The 22,997-nt window shown below is 43.3% G+C and overlaps 1 protein-coding gene across 1 annotated transcript in view; it reads right to left on the reverse strand.

Annotated features, from left to right (window-relative positions):
• The window catches only part of TNR (tenascin R), an 83,376-nt gene that overhangs the window by 17,817 nt on the left and 42,562 nt on the right, over positions 1 to 22,997 (reverse strand). The window contains exons 11-16 of the mRNA XM_060009700.1: positions 22,144 to 22,263; positions 21,091 to 21,237; positions 18,410 to 18,529; positions 15,690 to 15,833; positions 14,889 to 15,019; positions 13,867 to 13,999 (exon numbers count right to left, since the gene is read on the reverse strand). Of these exons, the coding sequence (XP_059865683.1) occupies positions 13,867 to 13,999; positions 14,889 to 15,019; positions 15,690 to 15,833; positions 18,410 to 18,529; positions 21,091 to 21,237; positions 22,144 to 22,263 (795 nt within the window). The remainder of the gene's footprint in view (positions 1 to 13,866; positions 14,000 to 14,888; positions 15,020 to 15,689; positions 15,834 to 18,409; positions 18,530 to 21,090; positions 21,238 to 22,143; positions 22,264 to 22,997) is intronic.

Here is a 22,997-nt window from a genome sequence, read left to right on the forward strand (position 1 = left end):
GGAAACAGGATGAAGAGTCCTGATGGACTTTAAGCTCAAGTTTTTAGAAAGATCATTCTCACTGTAGTGTAGAGAACAAATTAGATGAGGGTGAGAGTGGAGGTAAGACCCCATTCAGGAGGTAGCAGTGGGAATCAAGGTAGAGAGGTAACAAGAGTCTTTAAGGAGTCAATGAACACATAGAATTAACTGAGCAGTAGACAGCTTGAGTGTCTCTATCTTAAGCAGAGTTGCTGAGGAAGGTCTTAAGCACGGCAGACCACCTGCCTTCTACCCACAAAAGACAAATGCAACAGGCTTCCAAATCTTTCCTTTGAATTTACCTGACTATTGCTTGGATTTACTTATATCAGGAGACCCAATTCCATGGCAGATTAATTGATCACAGACTGGTAGCTTCCAGCCTGGCCCCTCTCTGTGTCCCTTGATTTACTATGGCAAGGAGAGGGTTGGGTTATGGTAAAGCCTCCTACTTGGTCTCTTCTTGCTATTCTGGCTCCACTTGCATCTTTTCTCCATATTTTAACCAGAGTAATCTTTCAATAATGTACATGTGATACTATCTCATCCTTTTTCTCACTTGCTGAAAACCCTCCAATAGCTTCTCCAGTGCAACAGCTCCGATTGCGATGGCTTCCTGCAATTAGAATAAAAACTAAAGTCCTGAACACATCCTGTAACTTCCTGCACGCTCTGACTCTGCCTTGCACTCCTCACACTTTCTCACTTTTATTTTTTTCTTTTATTTTAAAAATTATTTTATTTATTTATTTTTTGGTAATGTTGCCAATATTTTTTTAAATTTGATTTTATTATTTTTTTATACAGCAGGTTCTTATTAGTTATGTATTTTATACATATTAGTGTATATATGTCAATCCCAATCTCCCAGTTCATCCCACCACTACTGCCACCACCCCCTGCTCTGCTTTCCCCCCATGGTGTCCGTACGTTTCTTCTCTACAACTGTGTCTCTATTTCTGCCTTGCAAACTGGTTCATCTGTACCATTTTTCTAGATTCCACATATATGTGTTAATATATGATATTTGTTTCTTTCTGACTTACTTCACTCTGAATGACAGTCTCTAGGTCATCCACTACAAATGACCCAATTTCGTTCCTTTTTATGGCTGAGTAATAGTCCATTGTATATATGTACCACATCTTCTTTATCCATTTGTCTGTCTGTCGATGGGCATTTAGGTTGCTTCCATGACCTGGCTATTGTACATAGTGCTGCAATGAACCTTGGGGTGCATTTGTCTTTTGGAATTATGGTTTTCTCTGGGTATATGCCCAGTAGTGGGATTGCTGGGTCACATGGTAATTGTATTTTTAGTTTTTTAAGGAACCTCCATACTGTTCTCCATAGTGACTGTATCAATTTATATTCCCACCAACAGTACAGGAGGGTTCCCTTTTCTCCACACCCTCTCCAGCATTTGTTGTTTGTAGATTTTCTGATGATGCCCATTCTAACTGGTGTGAGGTGATACCTCATTGTAGTTTTGATCTGCATTTCTCTAATAATTAGTGATGTTGAGCAGCTTTTCTTGTGCCTCTTGGCCATCTGTATGTCTTCCTTGGAGAAATGTCTATTTAGGTCTTCTGCCCATTTTTTGATTGGGTTGTTTGTTCTTCTGATATTGAGCTGCATGAGCTGCTTGTATATTTTGGAGATTAATCCTTTGTCTCTTGATTTGTTTGCAAATATTTTCTCCCATTCTGAGAGTTGTCTTTTCATCTTCTTTATAGTTTCCTTTGCTGTGCAAAAGCTTTTGTTTCATTAAGTTCCATTTGTTTATTTTTATTTCCATTACTCTAGGAGGTGGGTCAAAAAAGATATTGCTGTGATTTATGTCAAAGAGTGTTCTTCCTATGTTTTCCTCTAAGAGTTTTATAATGTCTGGGCTTACATTTAGGTCTTTAATCCTTTTTTTTTTTTTTTTTTTTTTTTGCGGTACGCGGGCCTCTCACTGTTGTGGCCTCTCCTGTTGCGGAGCACAGGCTCCGGACGTGCAGGCTCAGCGGCCATGGCTCATGGGCCCAGCCACTCCACGGCATGTGGGATCTTCCCGGACCAGGGCACGAACCCGTGTCCCCTGCATCAGCAGGCGGACTCTCAACCACTGCACCACCAGGGAAGCCCGAATCCATTTTGAGTTTATTTTTGTGTATGGTGTTAGGGAGTGTTCTAATTTCATCCTTTTACATGTAGCTGTCCAGTTGTCCCAGCACCACTTATTGAAGAGACTGTCTTTTCTCCATTGTATATTCTTGCCTCCTTTGTCATAGATTAGTTGACCATAGGTGTGTGGGTTTATCTCTGGGCTTTCTATCCTGTATAATTGATCCGTATTTCTGTTTTTGTGCCAGTACCGTATTGTCTTGATTACTGTACCTTTGTAGTATAGTTTGAAGCCAGGGAGTCTGATTCCTCCAGCTCTGTTTTTTTCCCTGAAGATTGCTTTGGCTATTAGGGGTCTTTTGTCCTCCATACAAATTTTAAGATTTTTGTTCTAGTTCTGTAAAAATTGCCATTGGTAATTTGATAGGGATTCATTGAATCTGTAGATTGCTTTGGGTAGTATAATCATTTTCACAATATTGATTCTTCCAATCCAAGAACAAGGTATATCTCTCCATCTGTTAGTGTCATCTTTGATTTCTTTCATCAGTGTCATAGTCTTCTGAGTACAGGTCTCTTACCTCCTTAGGTAGGTTCATTCCTAGGTGTTTTATTCTTTTTGTTACAATGGTGAGTGGGATTATTTCCTTAGTTTCTCTTTCTGATCTTTCATTGTTAGTGTATAGGAACGCAAGAGATTTCTGTGCATTAATTTTGTATTCTGCAACTTTACCAAATTCATTGATTAGCTCTAGTAGTTTTCTGGTGGCATCTTTAGGGTTATCTATGTATCTGCAAACAGTGATAGTTTGATTTCTTCTTTTCCAATTTGTATTCCTTTTATTTCTTTTTCTTCTCTGATTGCCATGGCTAGGACTTCCAGAACTATGATGAATAATAGTGGCTAGAGTGGATATCCTTGTCTTGTTCCTGATCTTAGAGGAAATGCTTTCAGTTTTTCACCTTTGAGAATGATGTTTGCTGTGGGTTTGTCATATATGGCCTTTATTATGTTGAGGTAGCTTCCCTCTATGCCCACTTTCTGGAGAGTTTTTATTGTAAATGAGTGTTGAATTTTGTCAAAAGTTTTTTCTGCATCTATGGAGATGATTACGTGGCTTTTTTTCTTCAGTTTTTTAATATGGTGTATCACATTGATTGATTTGTGTATATGGAAGAAGGCTTGCATCCCTGGGATAAATCCCACTTGATCATGGTATATGATCCTTTTAATGTGTTGTTGGATTTAGTTTGCTAGTATTTTGTTGAGGATTTTTGAATCTACATTCATCAGTCATATTGGTTTGTAATTTTCTTTTTTTGTATTATCTCTGTCTGGTTTTGGTATCAGGGTGATGGTGGCCTCGTAGAATGAGTTTAGGAGTGTTCCTTCCTCTGCACTTTTTTGGAAGAGTTTGAGAAGGATGGGTGTTAGCTCTTCTCTAAATGTTTGATAGAATTCACCTGTGAAGCCATCTGGTCCTGGACTTTTCTTTGTTGGAAGATTTTTTTAAATTTATTCATTTTTATTTGTTTTTGGCTGCGTTAGGTCTTTGTTGCTGTGCGCAGGCTTCTCATTGCCGTGGCTTCTCTTGTGGCGGAGCATGGGCTCTAGGTGCACAGGCTCAGTAGTTGTGGCTCACAGGCTCTAGAGCGCAGGCTCAGTGGTTGTGGTGCATGGGCTAAGTTGCTCCGCGGCATGTGGGATCTTCCCAGACCAGGGTTTGAACCCGTGTCCCCTGCATTGGCAGGCAGATTCTTAACCACTGGGTCACCAGGGAAGCCCATGTTAGAAGATTTTTAATCACAGTTTCAATTTCATTACTTGTGATTGTTCTGTTCATATTTTCTATTTTTTCCTGGTTCAGTCTTGGAAGGTTATACCTTTCTAAGAATTTGTCCATTTCTTCCAGGTGTCCATTTTATTGACATAGAGTTGCTTGTAGTAGTCTCTTATGATGTTTTGTATTTCTGTGGTGTCCGTTGTACCTTCTCCCTTTTCATTTCTAATTTTATTGATTTGAGTCCTCTCCCTCTTTTTCTTGATGAGTCTGCCTAATGGTTTATCAATTTTGTTTATCTTCTCAAAGAACCAGCTTTTAGTTTTATTGATCTTTACTATTGTTTTCTTTGTTTCTATTTCATTTATTTCTGCTCTGATCTTTATGATTTCTTTCCTTCTACTAACTTTGGGTTTTGTTTGTTCTTCTTTCCCTAGTTTCTTAGGTGTAAGGTTAGATGGTTTATTTGAGGTGTTTCTTGAGGTAGGATTGTATTGCTATAACCTTCCCCTTTGAACTGCTTTTGCTGCATCCCATAGGTTTTGGATCATTGTGTTTTCATTGTCATTTGGCTGCGTTGGGTCTTTGTTGCTGTGCGCAAGCTTCTCATTGCCGTGGCTTCTCTTGTGGCGGAGCATGGGCTCTAGGCGCACGGGCTCAGTAGTTGTGGCTTACAGGCTGTAGAGCGCAGGCTCAGTAGTTGTGGTGCACGGGCTTAGTCTCTAGGTATGTTTTGATTTCCTCTTTGATTTCTTCAGTGGTCTCTTGGTTATTTAGTAATGTATTGTTTAGCCTCCATATGTTTGTGTTTTTTAAGTATTTTTCCCTGTAATTTACTTCTAATCTCATAGCGTTGTGGTTGGAAAAGATCCTTGATATGATTTCAAATTTCTTAATTTTACCAAGGCTTGATTTGTGATCCAATATGTGATCTATCCTGGAGAATGTTCCATGTGCACTTGAGACGAAAGTGTAATCTGCTGTTTTTGGATGGAATGTCCTATAAATATCAATTAAATCTATCTGGTCTATTGTGTCATTTGGTTGGAACATTTAATGCATTCACATTTAAGGTAATTATCAGTATGTATGTTCCTATTACCATTTTCTTAATTGTTTTGGGTTTGTTTTTGTAGGTCCTTTTCTTCTCTTGTGTTTCCCACTTAGAGAAGTTCCTTTAGCATTTGTCATAGAGCTGGTTTGGTGGTGCTGAATTGTCTTAGCTTTTGCTTGTCTGTAAAGCTTTTGATTTCTCCATCAAATCTGAATGAGATCCTTGCCAGGTAGAGTAATTTTGATTGTAGCTTCTTCCCTTTCATCACTTTAAATATATTGTGCCACTCCCTTCTGTCTTGGAGAGTTTCTGCTGAGAAATCAGCTGTCAACATTATGGGAGTTCTTTTGTATGTTATTTGTTGTTTTTCCCTTGTTGTTTTTAATAATTTTTCTTTGTCTTTAATTTTGTTCAATTTGATTACTATGTGTCTCGGCATGTTTCTCCTTGGGTTTATCCCGCCTGGGACTCTCTGTGCTTCCTGGACTTGGGTGGCTATTTCCTTTCCCATGTTAGGGAAGTTTTCAACTATAATCTCTTCAAATATTTTCTTGGGTCCTTTCCCTCTCTCTTCTCCTTCTGGGACACCTGTAATGCGAATGTTGGTGCGTTTAATGTTGTCCCAGAGGTCTCTTATGCTGTCTTCACTTCTTTTCATTCTGTTTTCTTTATTTTGTTCTGCTGCAGTGAATTCCATCAGTCTGTCTTCTAGGTCATTTATCTGTTCTTCTGCCTCAGTTATTCTGCTATTGATTCCTTCTAGTGTATTTTTCATTTAATTTATTGTATTGTTCATCTCTGTTTGTTTGTTGTTTAATTCTTCTAGGTGTTTCTTCTTTAATTCTTCTAGGTCTTTGTTAAACATTTCTTGCATCTTCTCGATCTTTGCCTCCATTCTTTTTCCGATGTCCTGGATCATCTTCACTATCATTATTCTGAATTCATTTTCTGGAAGGCTGCCTACCTCCACTTCATTTAGTTCTTTTTTTCTGGGGTTTTATCTTGCTCCTTCATCTAGTACATCGTCCTCTGCCTTTTCGTCTTGTCTATATTTCTGTGAATGTGGCTTTCATTCCACAGACTGCAGAATTGTAGTTCTTCTTGCTTCTGCTGTCTGCCCTCTGGTGGATGAGGCTATTTAAGAGGCTTATGCAAGCTTCCTGATGGGAGGGACTGGTGGTGGGTAGAGCTGGCTGTTGCTGTGGTGGGCAGAACTCAGTAAAACTTTAATCTGCTTGTCTGCTGATGGGTGGGGCTGAGTTCCCTCCCTGTTGGTTGTTTGGCCTGAGGCGACCCACCACTGGAAGCTACAGGCTCTTTGGTGGGACTAATGGCGGACTCCAGGAGGGCTCATGCCAAGGAGTTCTTCCCAGAGCTTCTGCTGCCAGTGTCCTTGTCCCTGTGGTGAGCCACAGCCACCCCCTGCTTCTGCAGGAGACCCTCCAACACTAGTTGGTAGATATGGTTCAGTCTCCTATGGGGTCACTGCTCCTTCCCCCTTGGTCCTGATGTGCACAGTACTTTGAGTGTGCCCTCCAGGAGTGGAGTCTTTGTTTCCCCTGGTCCAGTCTAAGTCATGCAAGCAAATCCCGCTAGCCTTCAAAGTCTGGTTCTCTGGGAATTCCTCCTCCCATTGCCAGAACCCAAGATTGGGAAGCCTGACGTGGGGCTCAGAACCTTCAATCCAGTGGGTGGACTTCTGTGGTAAAATTGTTCTCCAGTTTGTGAGTCACCCACCCAGCAGTTATGGGATTTGATTTTATTGTGATTGCACCCCTCCTACCATCTCATTGTGGCTTCTCCTTTGTCTTTGGATGTGGAGTATCTTTTGTGGTGAGTTCCAGTGTCTTCCTGTAGATGATTGTTCAGCAGTTAGTTGTGATTTCACTGCTCTCGCAAGAGGGACTGAGAGCACGTCCTTCTACTCCGCCATCTTGAACCAGTTTCCTGGCTTTCTTTTAATCTGTTGAACATGGCAAAGTTATTCCTCCCTCGAGTTGTAGTAATTACTCTTCTCTAGGCTTGGAATGCTTTTCTTGTGTGATTCACTCTCATCTTGCAACTCCTGGCTGAAATGTCTCAGCTCAAAGAGAGGCCTTTCCTGACCATCCTAGTTGAGGCCAGGGTCTGCGATGGGGGGGAGATAGTGGCAAGTGAGTCCCAGTGCAGAGGCAGGAATTTGAACGAAGCCTGGATCAGACCCACTTGCTTTTCTTGGAGAGCCTCCCAAAGAGGCAGGAGGCAACTGGGATGCCCCCTGGGGACATAGATGTTGGTGGCAGGCATTTTGGGGAGCTTGTCCTACAGCAAGGACACTGGTGCTGGCAAGTGCCACTTTGGGATCCTCCTTCTAGCCTATTAGCACCAGGGGCTTACCTTCCCACTAGTGGTCTGGCACTAGCCTTGGATCCCCTGGACTACACAGCTAGCCTCGCCAGAACCTGGCCCTGTCCACCATGGGCCAGCAACCGCCACATGGGTCAGGGCCAGGCAGCCAGCCAGGCCAGAGGCCAGTCCCACCTACGAGCACACCCACAATAGTCAGCCCTGCCACAACAGAAGGGCCCACACAGCCCACGTAGGGGGAACTTCTAGAGTATATAGCTCTGGTGACCAGAGAGCAGTGTGCTGCTGGGCCCCATAGGACGTCTCCTACATAAGGCTACCAATCCGAGATGGGGAAACATAACTGACCTACTTAATATGTAGAAATAAAAATAGAGAATGAGGCAAAATGAGAAGACATAGGAATATGTTCCAATGAAAGAACAAGACAAAACCTCAAAAGAACTAAACAAAGTGGAGATAAGCAATCTACCCAGTAGACTTCAAGGTAACAATCATAACGATGGTTGAACTCAGGAGAAGAATGAATGAATATAGTGAGGAGTTTGACAAAGAGTTAGAAAATATAAAGAAGACCCAAAGAGAACCAAAGAATACAATAACTGAATTAAACAAAACACAAAAACTAAAAGAAATCAACAGTGGATTAGACGATACAGAGGAACAGATCAGAGAACTGGAAGACAGAGTAGTGGAAATTGCCCAAGCTGAACAGAAAAAAGAAAAATAACTTAAGAAAATGAGGATAGTTAAAGAGACCTCTGGAATGACATTAAGTGTACTAACATTCACGTTATTGGGGTCCCAGAAGGAGAAGAGAGAGAAAAGAGGGCAAAGAATTTAGTTGAAGAAATAATAGCTGAAAACTTTCCTAACCTGGGAAAGGAAAGAGACATCCAAGTTCAGGAAGGACAGGGTCCCAAACAAGATGAGCCCAAAGGTCCACATCAGGACACTTTATAATTCAAATGGCAAAAATTAAAGAGAAAGAATTTTAAAAGCAGCAAGTGAAAAGCAACTAGTTTCATACAAGGGGACTCCCATGAGACTTTCAGCTGACTTTTCAGTAGAAGCTTTTCAGGCCAGAGGGTGTAGCATGATATATTCAAAGTGATAAAAGGAAAGAACCTACAACCATAGTCTACCCAGCAGGCCTATCTTACTGATTTGAAGGAGAGATCAAGAATTTTATGGACAAACAAAAGCTAAAAGAGTTCAGCACAACTAAACTGGCATTACAGGACATGTTAAGAGACTTCTTTAAGTGGAAAGGAAAAGACCATTATTAGAAACATGAAAATTACGAAAGGAAAAATCTCCCTGGTAAAGGCAAACATACAGTAAAGGTAGTAGATCAACCACTTATAAAGCTAGTAGGAAGTTTAAAAGACAAAAGTAGTAAAGTCACCTATATTCACAATAAGTAGTTAAGGGATACACAAAACAAAAAGATGTAGAATATGATGTCAAAAACATTAAACGTTGGGGGAGGCTAAAAAAAGCACAATGTACTGTTGGCAAAAGAACAGATAAATAGAGCATGGAATAGAATAGGAGTTCAGAGTCCAGAGACAGAGCCATGTATATATGGGAATTTAATATACAATACAGCACCACAAATCAGTGGAGAATAGATGGACTATTCAGTAGAAGATGCTGGGGAAATTGGCTCACTGTATCCCTACTTAGTACTGTGTACAAAATAGACTAGATATACAAATAAATCCAGTAAGTTAGTAGAAGGATATATAGAAAAATATGTTTGTGTCCTACAGGCAAGGGAAAGATTTTTTTAAGAAAGACTTCAAAAGTTCAAATAATAATAGCTAATACTTATCTAGCACAGGAACCCTGATGGACAAAGGAGAAGGTGGGCCTCTCCTTTTAGGGGTTTGCTTGTCTCAGTGAAGTTTACTCAGAGCTGTTTACTCAGCTCTACTCAGAGCTGTTTCTAAGTAGTGGAGCGGAGAGAAGCCCCTTCAGTTCCCTACTCTGGTGCGGGGAAGTGTGGCATATAGAGGAGTAGATTGCAATGAACAGTGGTCATCAGGCTTTCCTTGCCCACTGATAACTATGTGGACTTGCATGGTCCACCACCTATTGTTCCAGAACCTAGGGTTTGCCCATTTTCCTTAATTTTCACAACCTCAAAAACTGAAGCTTGTGTTAGAGTACACTCCCGGAGTTTTCCTTAAAAGCCCCAGAGAGCAGCTCAGCCTGACTTTGGAAGAGCAGGGACGGAAGCACAGGCAATAAAGAAAACTTCTCATTACCCATCTCTGGGGGCTTCCGAAAATGATTGTCTTCGCTTGACCTCAAGGTCAAGACAACCAGTTTTATTGTGTTCACTGTCTCGGAGGACAAGCTTTAGTGAGCGCCTTGTTTGCTTCTTATAGTATTAAAATAGACAACGAAATTGGCTTCTCAGAAGATCATTTCACAAAGTCCCTGTTGCTCTGTGGGGAATATTTGTTTCCTCATTTATATTCATGTTTCTAAAAGACAAGTAGACCTTGAATGAAATTTCAGGCGACAGTAAATTATAAATAATGCGTCCATATTTTTTTTTCTCTTCCATACTACTTGTATTTAATTCCCCCCAGAGTCTTGTGCAAACAGCAGAGACAAGAGGACAGGAAGCTATTAACATGATGGAAAAAATGAAATGGGCTTATGTTATATGGCAGGAATGCAACAAGGGGAGACATCTTGATCAAAGGAGTTTTTTGAGGTTTTGTGGGAGCCAGTTCTTCCCTTTTGTCTCTCTCTCTTTTATTTTTATTTTATTTTTTGTAACATCTGAACTTTTTTCTAGACCCTTAAGTAGGCATCTACTTGAAATGAGTCTCTTTACTTGGCCCACCCAGGACAAGATGAGGGCTTGTCAATGGTTGGAGGCCACTTTGGGGTCCAGCTTTAAGCTCTTTTGTTCCCTAAGACACAACATAAAAATGCTTAGAAAGATCAGCTGAGATCAGCCTGTCCTAAGAATAGGATGCTGATGAGTGGAAAGCTCAGGTACTGTCAGTGAAGTCAGAAAGGATGCCAGTTATTAGAATGAAATTAGCCTCTAAATCCATCAGCCCTGGTTTGCCATAACATAGGATGCTCTGGTGTTCCTCAGCCCTCTTGCCCAGCAGGAGTGATTCATGGGGTTCAGGCCAGCAGGCCTCCAATCTTTCGAGTAAGGGCAGATACTCTGCTCTTTGTTTTTGTTTCTTTCTCTTTTCCTCTCTCTCTCTCTCTCTGTCTCTCTCTCTCTCTCTCTTTTAAGCAAGTGACAGGATCCTGCAGATGGAGCTTGCAGGGTACACTATGTGGCTTCAGAGGTGTGAAGGGAATAAGTGCTGGTCCTGATGGAGGGGCAGGAAGAGGATGGTTTGGGATGTGCTGAGTGTTGGGGGTGTTCAGAGAAGAGCAGAATCAGACCTGAGGCACTGCTGCCCCAACCTCTCTTCCCAGAGGAAGCCCACTCTCGGGGCATCTCAGGAGATATACGGGCAGACAGGGGAGTTCTGGGATGAGAAGCACCTGGGCGCTCAGGTGCCGGAGGCCTCTCTTTACCCAGACTCCTTGTAAAGGAGTCTAGCTCATGCCACCTATCAAGTAAACCCCAATCCTCTTCTTGAGGACAAATCCACCCCCATACTTAGGAAGCTGGTACCCTTGTACTCTCTTCTTCTTTAATAAAATTTGCTTTTTTGGTGGGGCAATTGGAGGATGGGGGTAGAAAAGGGGGAGGGCGTGGCACAGGCAATGAGGACTCATTAATATTGACACGCAAATGACTCTGTAGGCTTTGTGTAATTTATTCAGGGAAATTTGCATGTGGGGTGGCAGAAAAAGCCTGCAATCAGAGGGACGCTGGGCATCATACTCTGCAGGCAGTAGCTTTTTGCCTGTGTCTTCCCTTTGAAGGATACTGAGAATCCTCTCCTCCTAGAGCTTTCTTTAGCCAGAAACCCCTCTTCTGTGCTCTGCAGCTGGGATTTAACTATTCCACTCAACCACCATTTATTATGTCTGCTGTGTGCCAGGCTTTGTGCAAGGTGATGTCACATGCATTACTTCTGTCCGTGAACTTTTCATTCTGTAACTGGTCAGTTCAGGGGGTTCTGATAAATTTCCAAGACAAAGCCAGCAGGGTTTGGTATGCATCAGTGATTGAGATTTAAAGTTGAGCTTTGCAGTAAAACTCTGTGAAAACTTCTAAACGTGGACCCATCTTTGCCATGTACCACTGTAGTTGTAGTAGCAAGTCCTTCCCCAAACTGCTTGGGGCAACTGATTCCCCAAACTGCTTGGAGCAACTCAGGCAGTAACTTACATTGAGGGTACAGGCAAGTGGGCTCTTCAGTGTTCTCCTTTCCGAGGGGTATTGGTCATGCTGCAGTCGCCCAGTGTCAGTTGAAGTCTCATACAAACAAACGAAGAAATATCTAAATACATCCTGATGGTCCCCCTGTGCTGTCCTCCGAACAAAGCCACTCCCCTGGGCTCTTCCCCAAATTTCCACGAACTGTCAACCCTCTGTTTATTGGATCTTGCTGGGCCCCCACCTGGATTTGGGATTCTAACTATTGCACACCCGCTGGAGGCAGCTTCGTCTAAGAGAGGCCAGCGGTGGGCACAGAAGCTGGCATATTTTACAGCCCAGGCAGACCTGGAGCAAGGCACAACTGCAAGATACTGCAGAAACCTCAGGCATATTGCCGTCCTGCTCACAACCACTAGCTGTGGCGTTACCAGGATGGGAATTGAAAGCTCATACTACACTGAGCAAGCCTTGAAACCCATGCATTTTTGGAATGAAATGATTAGTTTAGACCTAATAAATATGCAGATCAGGGGCTCTGTTTATGTTTCTGTCATCTGTATTTGTTTTAGGGGAAGGAAAATTTTAATTCAGTGAAAAAGCTCCAATCCATGGGTCTTAGAGTGTTGGCTTAGGAAAGGAAAGCCTAGAGGACCCTTTAATTAACCTGTGAATGTGCAGGGAAGAGCTTGACCAAGAAGAGGGTGTTGCCTTGGTTCTGAGATAAGATACCCCTAGAAAGGTCATGGAGTGTGAGCGTAACCGACGTCAGCCCATAAAAGAGATCAAGTGTCCTCCAAATTCCACCTGTCAAGGACCCATCTTGGATTCATTTCTTAGTTGTGTGAGCAAGGTTTATTTTTATTTTTTAATTAAAAATTATTTTTCTGATTAATGTGCTCATTGTCGACACTTTGCAAGATATTGAAAAGTATAAAACAGAAAGAAAAAGGGGACTCACTCATAATCTCACTACCCTAAAGAATCACTAGCGATGTTTTAATGTATTTGATCCAGTGTCCTGCTTTGTTATTCAGAACAAGTCTAGGCGGGGAGGCACCTGGGTAGGGATGGGGGAATTTCTGTCACTTCTCTCTGGTGATGGGAGGATGGGCTCTGGGGTGTGGACAGGAATCCAATCACCCTGGTGCTCTAAGACAGCAGGCAGAAGTGTGTCTAGGGGTAAGGAACATGCCTACACTTGCCCCACACTGTGTAGAGCCAACCCCCTCCGAACATGGGAGGCGGAGAGAATTCAAGGTCTGGACTGGGCAGTCCCACATTACAGACTGTAGAGAGGTACCGTGGGAAGTGTTAGAAAGGGTTGCTAACAGCACAGACCCCAGAGGCAGAACAACTGGGGGTCAATCCCAGGTCTCCTACTTGAGAGCTATGGGATCTTAGGTGAGTTACCTCACCTCTCTGTGGCCCAATTTCCTCATCTGTAAATAAGGATACTAGAACATACCTCACAGGCTATCATGAGAATTAAATAGTACACGTAATGCAGTTAGAACAGCAGTACCTGTCAGGTAGCTCTCAAAGGTCAGGTGTTAGTTAATTTCCTGTTATACACATTAGGACAACCTTATCCCTTAAGGGCATTTCCAGTATCTTCTGCTGATACTTAAATGAGGGAAGGCAGGAAGAATGCTGGATTTAGAAGGAGAAGACCTTGGTTCAAGTTCTGACCCAGCCACTTACTACCGTGTAAGTTATTTGATCTCCATGCACCTGAGTTTCATCATCTGAGATGAAATGAGGATAATAAGGCCCTTCTCACCAGTTGTTATAAGGATGAGTTGAGACCATAGAAATGCAAAAGTGCTTTGTGTGTGGAGAAGAACCACAATTTTAATATTGGGGCTTTACTCCTGTGACTTTTACTAGGTGAATCTGATTACAGGCAGCAGAGGAAGGAAGGAGGGAAGGACAAACTGTGCTGGAAAGACCCTTGCAGAAAATCTAAACAGGAGCCTGCTCTCTTACTTGGTGCATTTAGTTGGTGCAGGTGGACCAGGACTTTGCACTGCTGGCTCCTGTGGTTGCCTTGGTAGTGAGAGGTTCCTGGCAGGGCCTTGGAAGGCAGGAGTGGAGGGAATAATTATTTTCCTTTGCCGGAAGAGGCAGTTGAGTTTCTCTGATGGGCTCCTCCCTGGCCAAGTCTCAGCAGAGGCAGCCGAGGAGCCAGACACCACCCAGGGGAGGAGAAGGCATCAGGGCAGCAGGAAATCTCTCACCTGTGGTGAAGGCGGTGGAGGTGATGCTGCTCCGCTCGGTGTCCTGGGCTGCCTGCAGGAGCACCGTGTAGTCTGTGCTCTCAGACAGGCCCTCCAGTCGGATCCACGTGTCCTCCGCATCCACAATCAGCTCCTGTGGGATAAGCGGAGGAGGGAGGTGGAAAGGGGTGAGCAGAGGGGTCACCATGGAGGGCAGTGGAGAAGGGAAGTTCAGACCCCAAGGTCGGTATTGCAGTGGCCATTTTTATCCTCTCCATCCCACATTATGTAAGAAGGAAACCGTTCCAATAAGCAGGGAAAACAGCTCCTACGTGAGACTGAGGCCAGCTCCTATCTCACGGATGCACATTGGGAGAAACTTAGGCCCGGCATTATTGAACCCAGTGGTTTTCGGATTGCACAGGGCCTCCTGGAGCCCTGAGATGCAGGAACCTAGGCTTCCCTCTTCCACATCCAACAGTCTAGCTCTATTCTCTGTATTTGGCTTCTGAATATGATTTCACTTTTAAAAAGGATTCCACTGTTAACAAAAACTTGACAACCAGTGCTCTAGGTGAACTGTTTCAACTGGTCACCTAAAACCGAAATTTGTCATCTCTACTTCGGGCCATATAGATGTAGCCTTTATCATGCTTATCTAGAGGCATAGGAGACTGTCCAGTTTGGTATCCAGCTCATGGTTGCTTGGCCCTGTCAGTGCAAAACCGTTCCAATACTGTGTCCTTATATTGCCTTGGAAGCTGGTGCGTCGTCATATTGGTCGCATCACCACAACTAAGTGAAGTTGCAGGGTAGATGCCCCCATTACCTAGAGAAGGAACGGAGGCTCAGAGAGGTTGAGTGCTTTGCCTCAACGTGTATGGAGAGTAGTAGTGGAGGCAACACTAGCACCCAGATCGCTGGCTTGCAGATGAGGGCTCTTTCCTCAATAGCACGCTGGGTATCCGTAGTGGCAAACCTAGCTTGTTCCCTTGCGGATTGCTGGACAGCAACGGTCTTTCCCCTCTCCAGAAAAATCTCACCTTGCGGCTTCCATCGGTGGATTTGTAGGTCAAGATGTAATTCTCAGTCTCTGCTCTGGGAGGCTGCCAGGAGATCAGGGCACTTTGTCTGGTGACTTCACTTGCTGTCAGATTGGCAGGAGCGTCCAGGACTGAAGAGAGGAGAAAATGCCAGTAGTGCCTGCCCGTCTGTCTCCTTTCTCTTTGATTCCAGGCACGTAGATCAGTCTGTCTACCTGTGTGGTCTCTGGGCTGCTCACATGCTAACCCGAGTTCTAGCTTGGACAGGAGCCCAAAGGGCACTCCTGGGTCAGAAGGTAATCGTCATGTCGTGATCATTCCTCCAGCTATTCCCCCTTCCCTCACCTGACCCTCCGGGCCTAGATGTGATATCTTCCGATCTGACCCTCTAGGTCTGAAACCATGACCTTGTTAAACCTGCATGTCTGTGAGTTCACTCTTGAACATATAACATTCCCACATCTATACCTTTGTCTACTGTTCTCCTGGCCATGACCATACCCAGCAACTCCCTCCCCAATATTAAGCTCTTTAATATCTATCAGATTTTTCCGGGCCAGATGCATTCTCAGTACTGGCCTCTGTTGGCCTGGTTGTACTGCTGTCAGCCAGACCCAGGAAGAGAGCTGCAACTCACTTTCACTGGCATTTGGGCAGCAGTTAACTAAAATAAGGATAGGTCACAGCTGCATTGTCCAAAACCTATAGACTATAATCTAGTTGAGCACATGGAAACTGATCATTTTCAGGATCAATAAAAGCCTCTCAGGATACTAGATAGGTAGCTGACCATGTACTCACGGGTAGAGAAGTTGGTGCTGATCGTGCCACTGGTGAGAGGCCCACTGGCGGCATACATAGTGACGGTATAGTGGGTCCTAGGAAGCAGGTCAACAAGCTGGAATTCCTCACGGTCTCCATCAACCAGGATGGTCTCTCCAGCAACTGAAATCAGATGGTTATGGATAAGGAATGAATAAGGCTCTTCAACTTAGGAAAGACCTATCAAATCCAAAGGCATTTCATAAAGATGCAATATTAGAGAATTTTGGAAAAAATCTTTTCGAGGTTATTGAGCTTAGCATTTTATTCCATACAAAGCTCCCCTCTCTTCTTGTTTTGCATCTTAATTGAGAAATTATTTGGAGGCCAAATTGTCTTTTGTATAACTTCTACTCGGGTCTCTGGAGTTACAAGGATAAACCAAATCCTTTGTCTACCTGACTTCTTCCTGCCCCCCACCCTTCCTAGTCAAGTCTTCTCTCTTCTAGACTGAGAAAATTCAGCCCCCAGTCCCCATTATATGTATGTGATGATTCTAAAACTGTCACAATCCTGGCTACCTTTCTCTAAACGAGTAGCAGTCTATCAGTGTCCCTGCTGAAATACAAAACTCAGAAGAGAATTGAAAACAATCATTGAGATTGTTTCATTACAATACATTGTAACGTCAGTACATTGTCGGTTTTCATTGTACTGACAATGAAAGAAACAGGGTCAGTCTCTGCTTCTACTTGTGCCAGTTATGTATATTAACCCATAGGTTTTGAGACAGTCATGGGATATTGTTATCACATGCTGAGATGATTATTCATCAGAGATCTTGTTTATAACCCACTCCCCAGCCTTACCTTGTGTAGTTGGTTTTAGTTGATTTTTTGCACCCATGGGAAGAGCTTTGCATTCATTTCTACTGCATTTTGCCTTGTTGACTGAGTTTTGGGCCACTGTTTCAGTTTATTAAAATATATGTGAATTTGGCTTCTATTGATCACAGTTTTGCCTTTTGGAAGAGCTCACATAATGGCTCTATTTCTTTAATATCTTCCTTTGCATATGCTGCCAACCGTCAGCTCCCCGGCCGCATCAACTACAACACTTCCTCAAACTCCCCACTCTCTCCCTCCATACAGGGTACTGTTTTTCTTGGAACGCCACTTCTTCTCCTATTCTCTTTGTCTTTAACTTTATCTAAGATCTGCCTTCTTTCTTCCCCTCAACACCTTCACCCCAAATCACAGTGGCCCATCAGAGGTGGCACACTGGTGTTCTGTGCTTGCCCAAATCATGACACTGCCCACGTTGGGTTGTAACTCTTTACTTGTCTCCATCATCACCAGCAGTGAGTTCTGCAAAGACAAGAACTCATATTTGGTCTCTGAATCATTATAGCCTTAGAGAGTGCATGGCACATGGGAGGGCAGCAAAAGTAGTTGTTGAATGAATGGAAATTAATGGCTATGATGGAGCTCTGTGCTTCGTATCTGTGAGCAGGTGAATATGACTGCCTTAGGGGAATAATGGAGATAGTGTTGAAACTAAGGCTTAAAGGATGGGTTTACTAGGCAGATAAGTAGGGAGAGCATTTCCTGGTAGAGGCAAGAGCATGTGCACGGTGGTTTGAGAAGGCAGGTGAGAATTAAGAAATTCAGGGTCATAATGTGCAAGGAGGAGTGGTAGGGATTGAAGCGGCTTTTGCATGCACACAGGGAGGTTAGGATGTATCCATAGTAATGATATTCATTCTCTGAGGAGGGTCAATCATTCAATCAGCTATGTAACTCCAAATGTGGTCCACCATGTGTTTTTCCATCTAAGTGGTGAGTGGGTCTTTTTAATGCCTTGCTGAGATACTAATGTGCTCTCAGACTTGCCAATTAAAAAAAAGGACATAAAGTGGTTTTGGTGAAACTCATACTTAGTGAACCTGTGCTGGTATGTAGTAATCACTGATTCCCTTCCAGCTTATTTAATAGTCTGTTTTGGTTTTTACTTCCCCAAGCTTTGAAAATCAGTTTACTTTTCAGCTTACAGAATTGACTTAATCTGTCATTTTTGAAAATTAAGACATCTGCCTGCCTTCTCTTTTCTGGTATCTTTGTTCTCTGGATTCCTGCCTATAACCCACAATATTCTGTGAGCACATGTATAATTTAGGCAGGGAAATAATTTTCCTTGGCTTCGGAACTTGAATTACTCAACATTATTTTGCTTTGTGCTTCTCTGTGCAACTTCAAATAGTGTTAATGTGAACAAGTAAGGTGAAGAAGACGTTGCAACTCAGGATTTCATGTTGGCTCAACCTTTTGGGATGGATATGAGTAGAGAAGATCAAAGCAACAGAAGAGCTTAGTAGTTCTGAATCCTTTGTCACCTGTTACCACGGCTGGTCCTTTAGTGTTTTGTTCGCTTTTTAAATATCTAGAAAAGTCAGCTTTCTCGCCTGCAGCATTTTGGGGCAAGTTCTGAGTTTTGTCCTCCAAGTGCTGTTTCTGTTTTTGTTTTCCTCTTGGTTACATACCCTTCTTATACCTTTTAGATTCGGCTTTCTCAATTCTCATAGTTGATACAGTTCACAGAGTGTGGGGGCTATCTTGAGGGCTTTATGGTGAAATTAAGGCAGGAAAATTTCCAGTTTTCTCTCAGATGGATAAAATGTTTTGGTTTTTTTTGCTTTCACACTAGCCTTCAGCCCCAATCCCCGCCGTTCTCCCCTGATGCCTAGAACCGCAGACACCCACCTGCAAAGTGTGTGAGAACAATGACGTAGTTCTCCACTTCACTCACTGGTGCCTTCCACTGCAGCAGAGCTCCTGTTGGAGTGATGTTGGTAGCAGTCAGATCCACAGGATTGTCCATGGCTGAAACAGTACAGGAAAATATCAGGTAAAGGTAAGAGGAACTGCAGGATGGAAGAGCAGAGAACCGTCTCCTATAGTTTCACCCAGGATGCATGTCTGCTGCTGCACTATACAAAATAATGAAGTGAGTGAGGACCTCTTTCCTTTCTCCCTTTCTTATTCCATCAGCCCCTTCCCCTTCACCCATTCCTCCTTCCTCTCAAGCACCCCATGCTCCCCTAATTGCCCTCAGATCTTCCTTTTTAATTCATTCATTAACTTCTTATGTGCAGAGGGCTGTCAGGTGTTACGGGGGTGTCCAAGGTATGGATGTTGTGTTTTAGATATTTAAACCTAGATGGAAAAACTAAGAACATGCTATAGAAACTATTATATTTCTAGTTAATGAGCTAATATGCTTCCCAGGCTCTTTGTTCTTTGATAAATACAAGGGGCATGCCTTGTGGAACAGTCTCTGTTGATGAACGTCAGGAAGTATGGTGGGAGTTCCATGAAGTCAGGGAGTAACCCCAGCACCTGGAACTTAGAAGTTACTCAGTAAATACTTGTGGAATGAAGAATGGGACTCAGGTTGCCTTTAAAGTCAGATCTGATTACTGAATTCTTGCTTTGCTACTTACGAGGCTGACTCTGTACTGAGTCCTGGGGATCCTTTTTGTGGCATAGAAAGTCAAGGGACTTCGTCCAGGCTTAAAGCCAGGAGTGCCTGCTGAGGAACAGAGGTTGCTCATCATAGCACCATGTTCTTATTCTCACTTGCCTAGGCTCCATGCATTTGTTTCCTTACTGTGCCTCCCTTCCATAAAGTTGGGATTTATCTTAGAAATGCAGGTTATTACAGTAGTTTAGGCATCAGCTCACCCTACGTGTCATGGAATTTACTTTTGGGGACCAAGATATGCTGTTGATCTGGTCCTGTTCTGTGACTGAAGGTTCTTATCGCTTGTCTATGTCTTTTATTTCAAAGAAACAACCATAAAGTGTGTTTACAATTTTAACATCTGAATTGTATCCACAATCTGTGCCTTGAACAAGGTCTTCGAATGCAACCTTATTGAAAAGAAACAAAGAAGAAAAGTCTTATGAGACTACAATTAGCTTGACCTCTCTGAGATTGACCGTGAGACTCCGAGGAGTACTCATTGCCAAAAGTTGTAAAATCATAGACATCATATTAAAACAACAAAATAAAACATTTCTGTGAGTAATCTGGTTATTGGGAGTTGCCAAAATAGCTCTGCCTAAACTTGAAGGGGGACAGTTTGGGTTGGTGCACTACTGAATACCTGCGTTAGAGAGACTTGCTTATGACCAAGAACCCAAGGAATGAGTTTTTGACCTGAATTGTTGTTCTCCTTTACTTCCGGGGTAGGAGGCTCTTGAAGTCCATTTTATTGTCCTCACTGAGAAAAATCCTAATTTCTTTAACATGATTTCTAAGACTTTGAGGAAAGTATGGGGAGTGGGGAGAGGCTTCTTTTTACTCATTGGAGATCACTTCAGGTCAATATCAGTTGATACTTTAATGGTCATAGATAACTTGATAGAAAGGGTAAGATTAAACCAAAAACATGGCTGCATTATCTGTAGTCATAGGCATGGAAGGAGATTAGGGAAGATTAGAACATCCTGTGGTATCTTTAAATGAATAATTTTTTGAGTTTCTGAAGGAATGTTTCTTTGGCCATGGCAATAGGGATGTTCTTCCTGGGCTAGTGAGTGTATCTACAGAAGCAGTGAGGAATTCCAAGTTGCCCTCGTTCAGAAAATACGATTCTCTGAGGGAAGTAAGCAGCCTCAGGAAATCCAGGTGTTCTCCTCATGAGGCAAGCTGGATGTTTTCCTGTGTGCTACAGGAACGATAGCCTCATGGAGACTTAGGTCTGGGGTTGCAACAGGAAACTTTGGCTGTTCCCTCTTGTGTCTTCTACAGCAAATCTTTCCTAGTTTTGCATGATGGGCTGGCTGAGGGGTCAGAGAAGGAGAGCAGGGGAGCTGCTGCCAGAGCCCTGTCCTCTGGCCCATCATTTTTCTACAGAAAAGCGCCTCCTTCCTCCTCCCTGGAGCATAAAGCAAGAACAAGTGCAGCTACTTGGTGGTTTCTGGTCACATAGGATGAGGAGTTTCATGACTCCAAGGGTCATTACTGGAATAACAGCCCCCTTTTGTTTTTTTCTCTAAGGTAAAGTTTCCTTGTCTGAGTCTTTTTAACAATTAGACGGGATGAATCAGATGTCCGTTCTGGAATTCATTCTGTCATGAGTCTTTGGAAGGTTCCTTTTCATACTGGAAGTTCCATGAAAATGTCTGACCTAAACCAGTAAGACTCTTAGAAGGTGTCTCTCTAAACTGCTGGTGTTACAGAGGAGGTCAAAGGGGAGACCATTGCAAATTGTTTTACATAACAATGTGAGTCAGAGGAGCACCCAGGAGAGGAGCCTGGGATCCCAGGATCAGTGTCCTCTGCATTAGCCAGGACAACTTCACTCTTTCCCTCTTTTGTTGGTTGCAGGTCCTCAGCCAGGGTCCCGACTTGGCCCACCATAGGGAGACATGCCCACCTGTGTGCACAAGAGTGCAGATCCGCTCACTCTCCTCCCTGCCCCGCACACTGTTGAGGCTGATTTCATATTCGGTAGCTGGGTACAGCTTGCTGATGGTGAATTCTGTCACTGTGTTGGGCACCACCGAGCTGTCCAGTCGTCCCACTAAGGAAGAACAGAAGCCACAGGTCAAGTTCAGTGGATCCCGTATATACGCAGCTCACAATACAGGAGCTCCTGGTGGCACTCTTTCTTTCATGAAGCCAGTATGGGTGCAAGGCTCAGCACCCAGTTGGGGGATGGGGAAGCTGGGAATGTTGGAACTTGAAGAGACCTTGCATGCTGATCCCACCCCCTCATTATATAGGATCCCAGAAGCAAAGGGAAAAAAACCTATTTATTAGGTGGTTTTCTAACAAACTAGTCTTAAAGCAGTATAGAGGGAATGGCAGAAAAGAGTGGTCCATGCAGCCCAGAGAAAGGGTAGTCTGGAAAATTATCCCACCCCCTCACTGGAAGTGATTGTACCCTCTACTTCATTAACAATTCCACATGCACCAGCAAGAACTGTTAGGATGCAAGTGAGGTCTGGGCCAACTTCTTCTGACTCCTAACTTGGCTGGAGTGGCCATAACAGGACCACCGTCACTGTGGTTCCCTCCAGGGCTCCATCTGGCTCTGTGGTGTCTTTAGGCATCCCCTGGGGTGTTTAGCCTTGGACTTTAATTCTCTCAGAAAAGTGCACGTGACCCTGGCTCTTGGTAGACTCTTTTAGAGTTCTTTGTTTCTCGCTACACTGTCTGGATAATGACGACCGATTACCATGGTTCACTCTACTGGTGAAGGGCCTGCTTTTTGAGTGAATGTAATCAAGCCTTTTGTGGGAGGAGTTGGTGAGTTCTGGATTCCTTGGGTGCTCCTCATCAACCCATTCTGATGCAGCATGCTGCAGAGAGGAAGGAAATTGCAGGCAGGAGGGTGATATCCCCTGGGATACGCTAGTTCTCCCATAACAGTCGTCATCCAGCTCCAAATCCCATTCATCTTTGAGAAACCAGGAAACTTTATTACCTTGTGTTGGCCGATATGATACTCGGTAGTAATCAAAAGACGCAACAGGGGGGCTCCAGGAGACCATAACTGAGTCCTTGGTCACATTGCTGATTGTGATGTCTTTGGGGGGATCAATTCCTACAAGGCCCGGGTGGTTATGGGAAAAAGACAGGAAGCACAGTGTGAAAAACAAATTCCTATTTTTGGTTTTATGTGGACCAAGAGCTAATGGTGTCCCAGAGGCAGACAAGACCTTACTTTATACTAGGGCAACCTTAAAACCATGATCAGGCTGAAGTCTCTCTTGAAACCTCATAGGAGTGGCCAGTGTCATGCTCCTGGAGAATATTTTAACAACATGAAGTCAAATTGTCAAGGTCTGTGCCTATGCAGCAACTGTTACCTATATGTAGGCCAACTGGGAAATTTCCTTTAAGTTTGTATGTTTTATTTTGAACTGGGAGTAATGGTCATTCTCTCTGGGGCAGCTTCTCTTGGACAAACCCAACTCTCTCTCTATCTCTGTTAAGCAGCTGCCTTTTGTTCAATTTGGAAAAATTGCTCTTGACTGAAGAGGGATTTCAGAGCACAAGTCCAGAACAAATCCACTTCCCTAAACTGTATTTTATTTATACTATATACTTTGTTTTTTTGACTACTGGAAGATTGCAGGATCAAAACCAGCTGAGTGTTTAATCCACTTGTTCAGTTTATGAATTCTTGTAAGTATGTAGGAAACCACCCAAACACACGTGTCCTCACCCACATGCACACTCATATTTGTGATTATAGATGAGAAGGATGAGATACAAGTGATCCAATTCAGCTGAGAGTACCTGTGTTTTCCAAACAACATGCAGATCACCCCATTC

The sequence above is a fragment of the Delphinus delphis genome, chromosome 1 (assembly GCF_949987515.2).
Source record: "Delphinus delphis chromosome 1, mDelDel1.2, whole genome shotgun sequence".
NCBI classification, from domain to species: domain Eukaryota; kingdom Metazoa; phylum Chordata; class Mammalia; order Artiodactyla; family Delphinidae; genus Delphinus; species Delphinus delphis.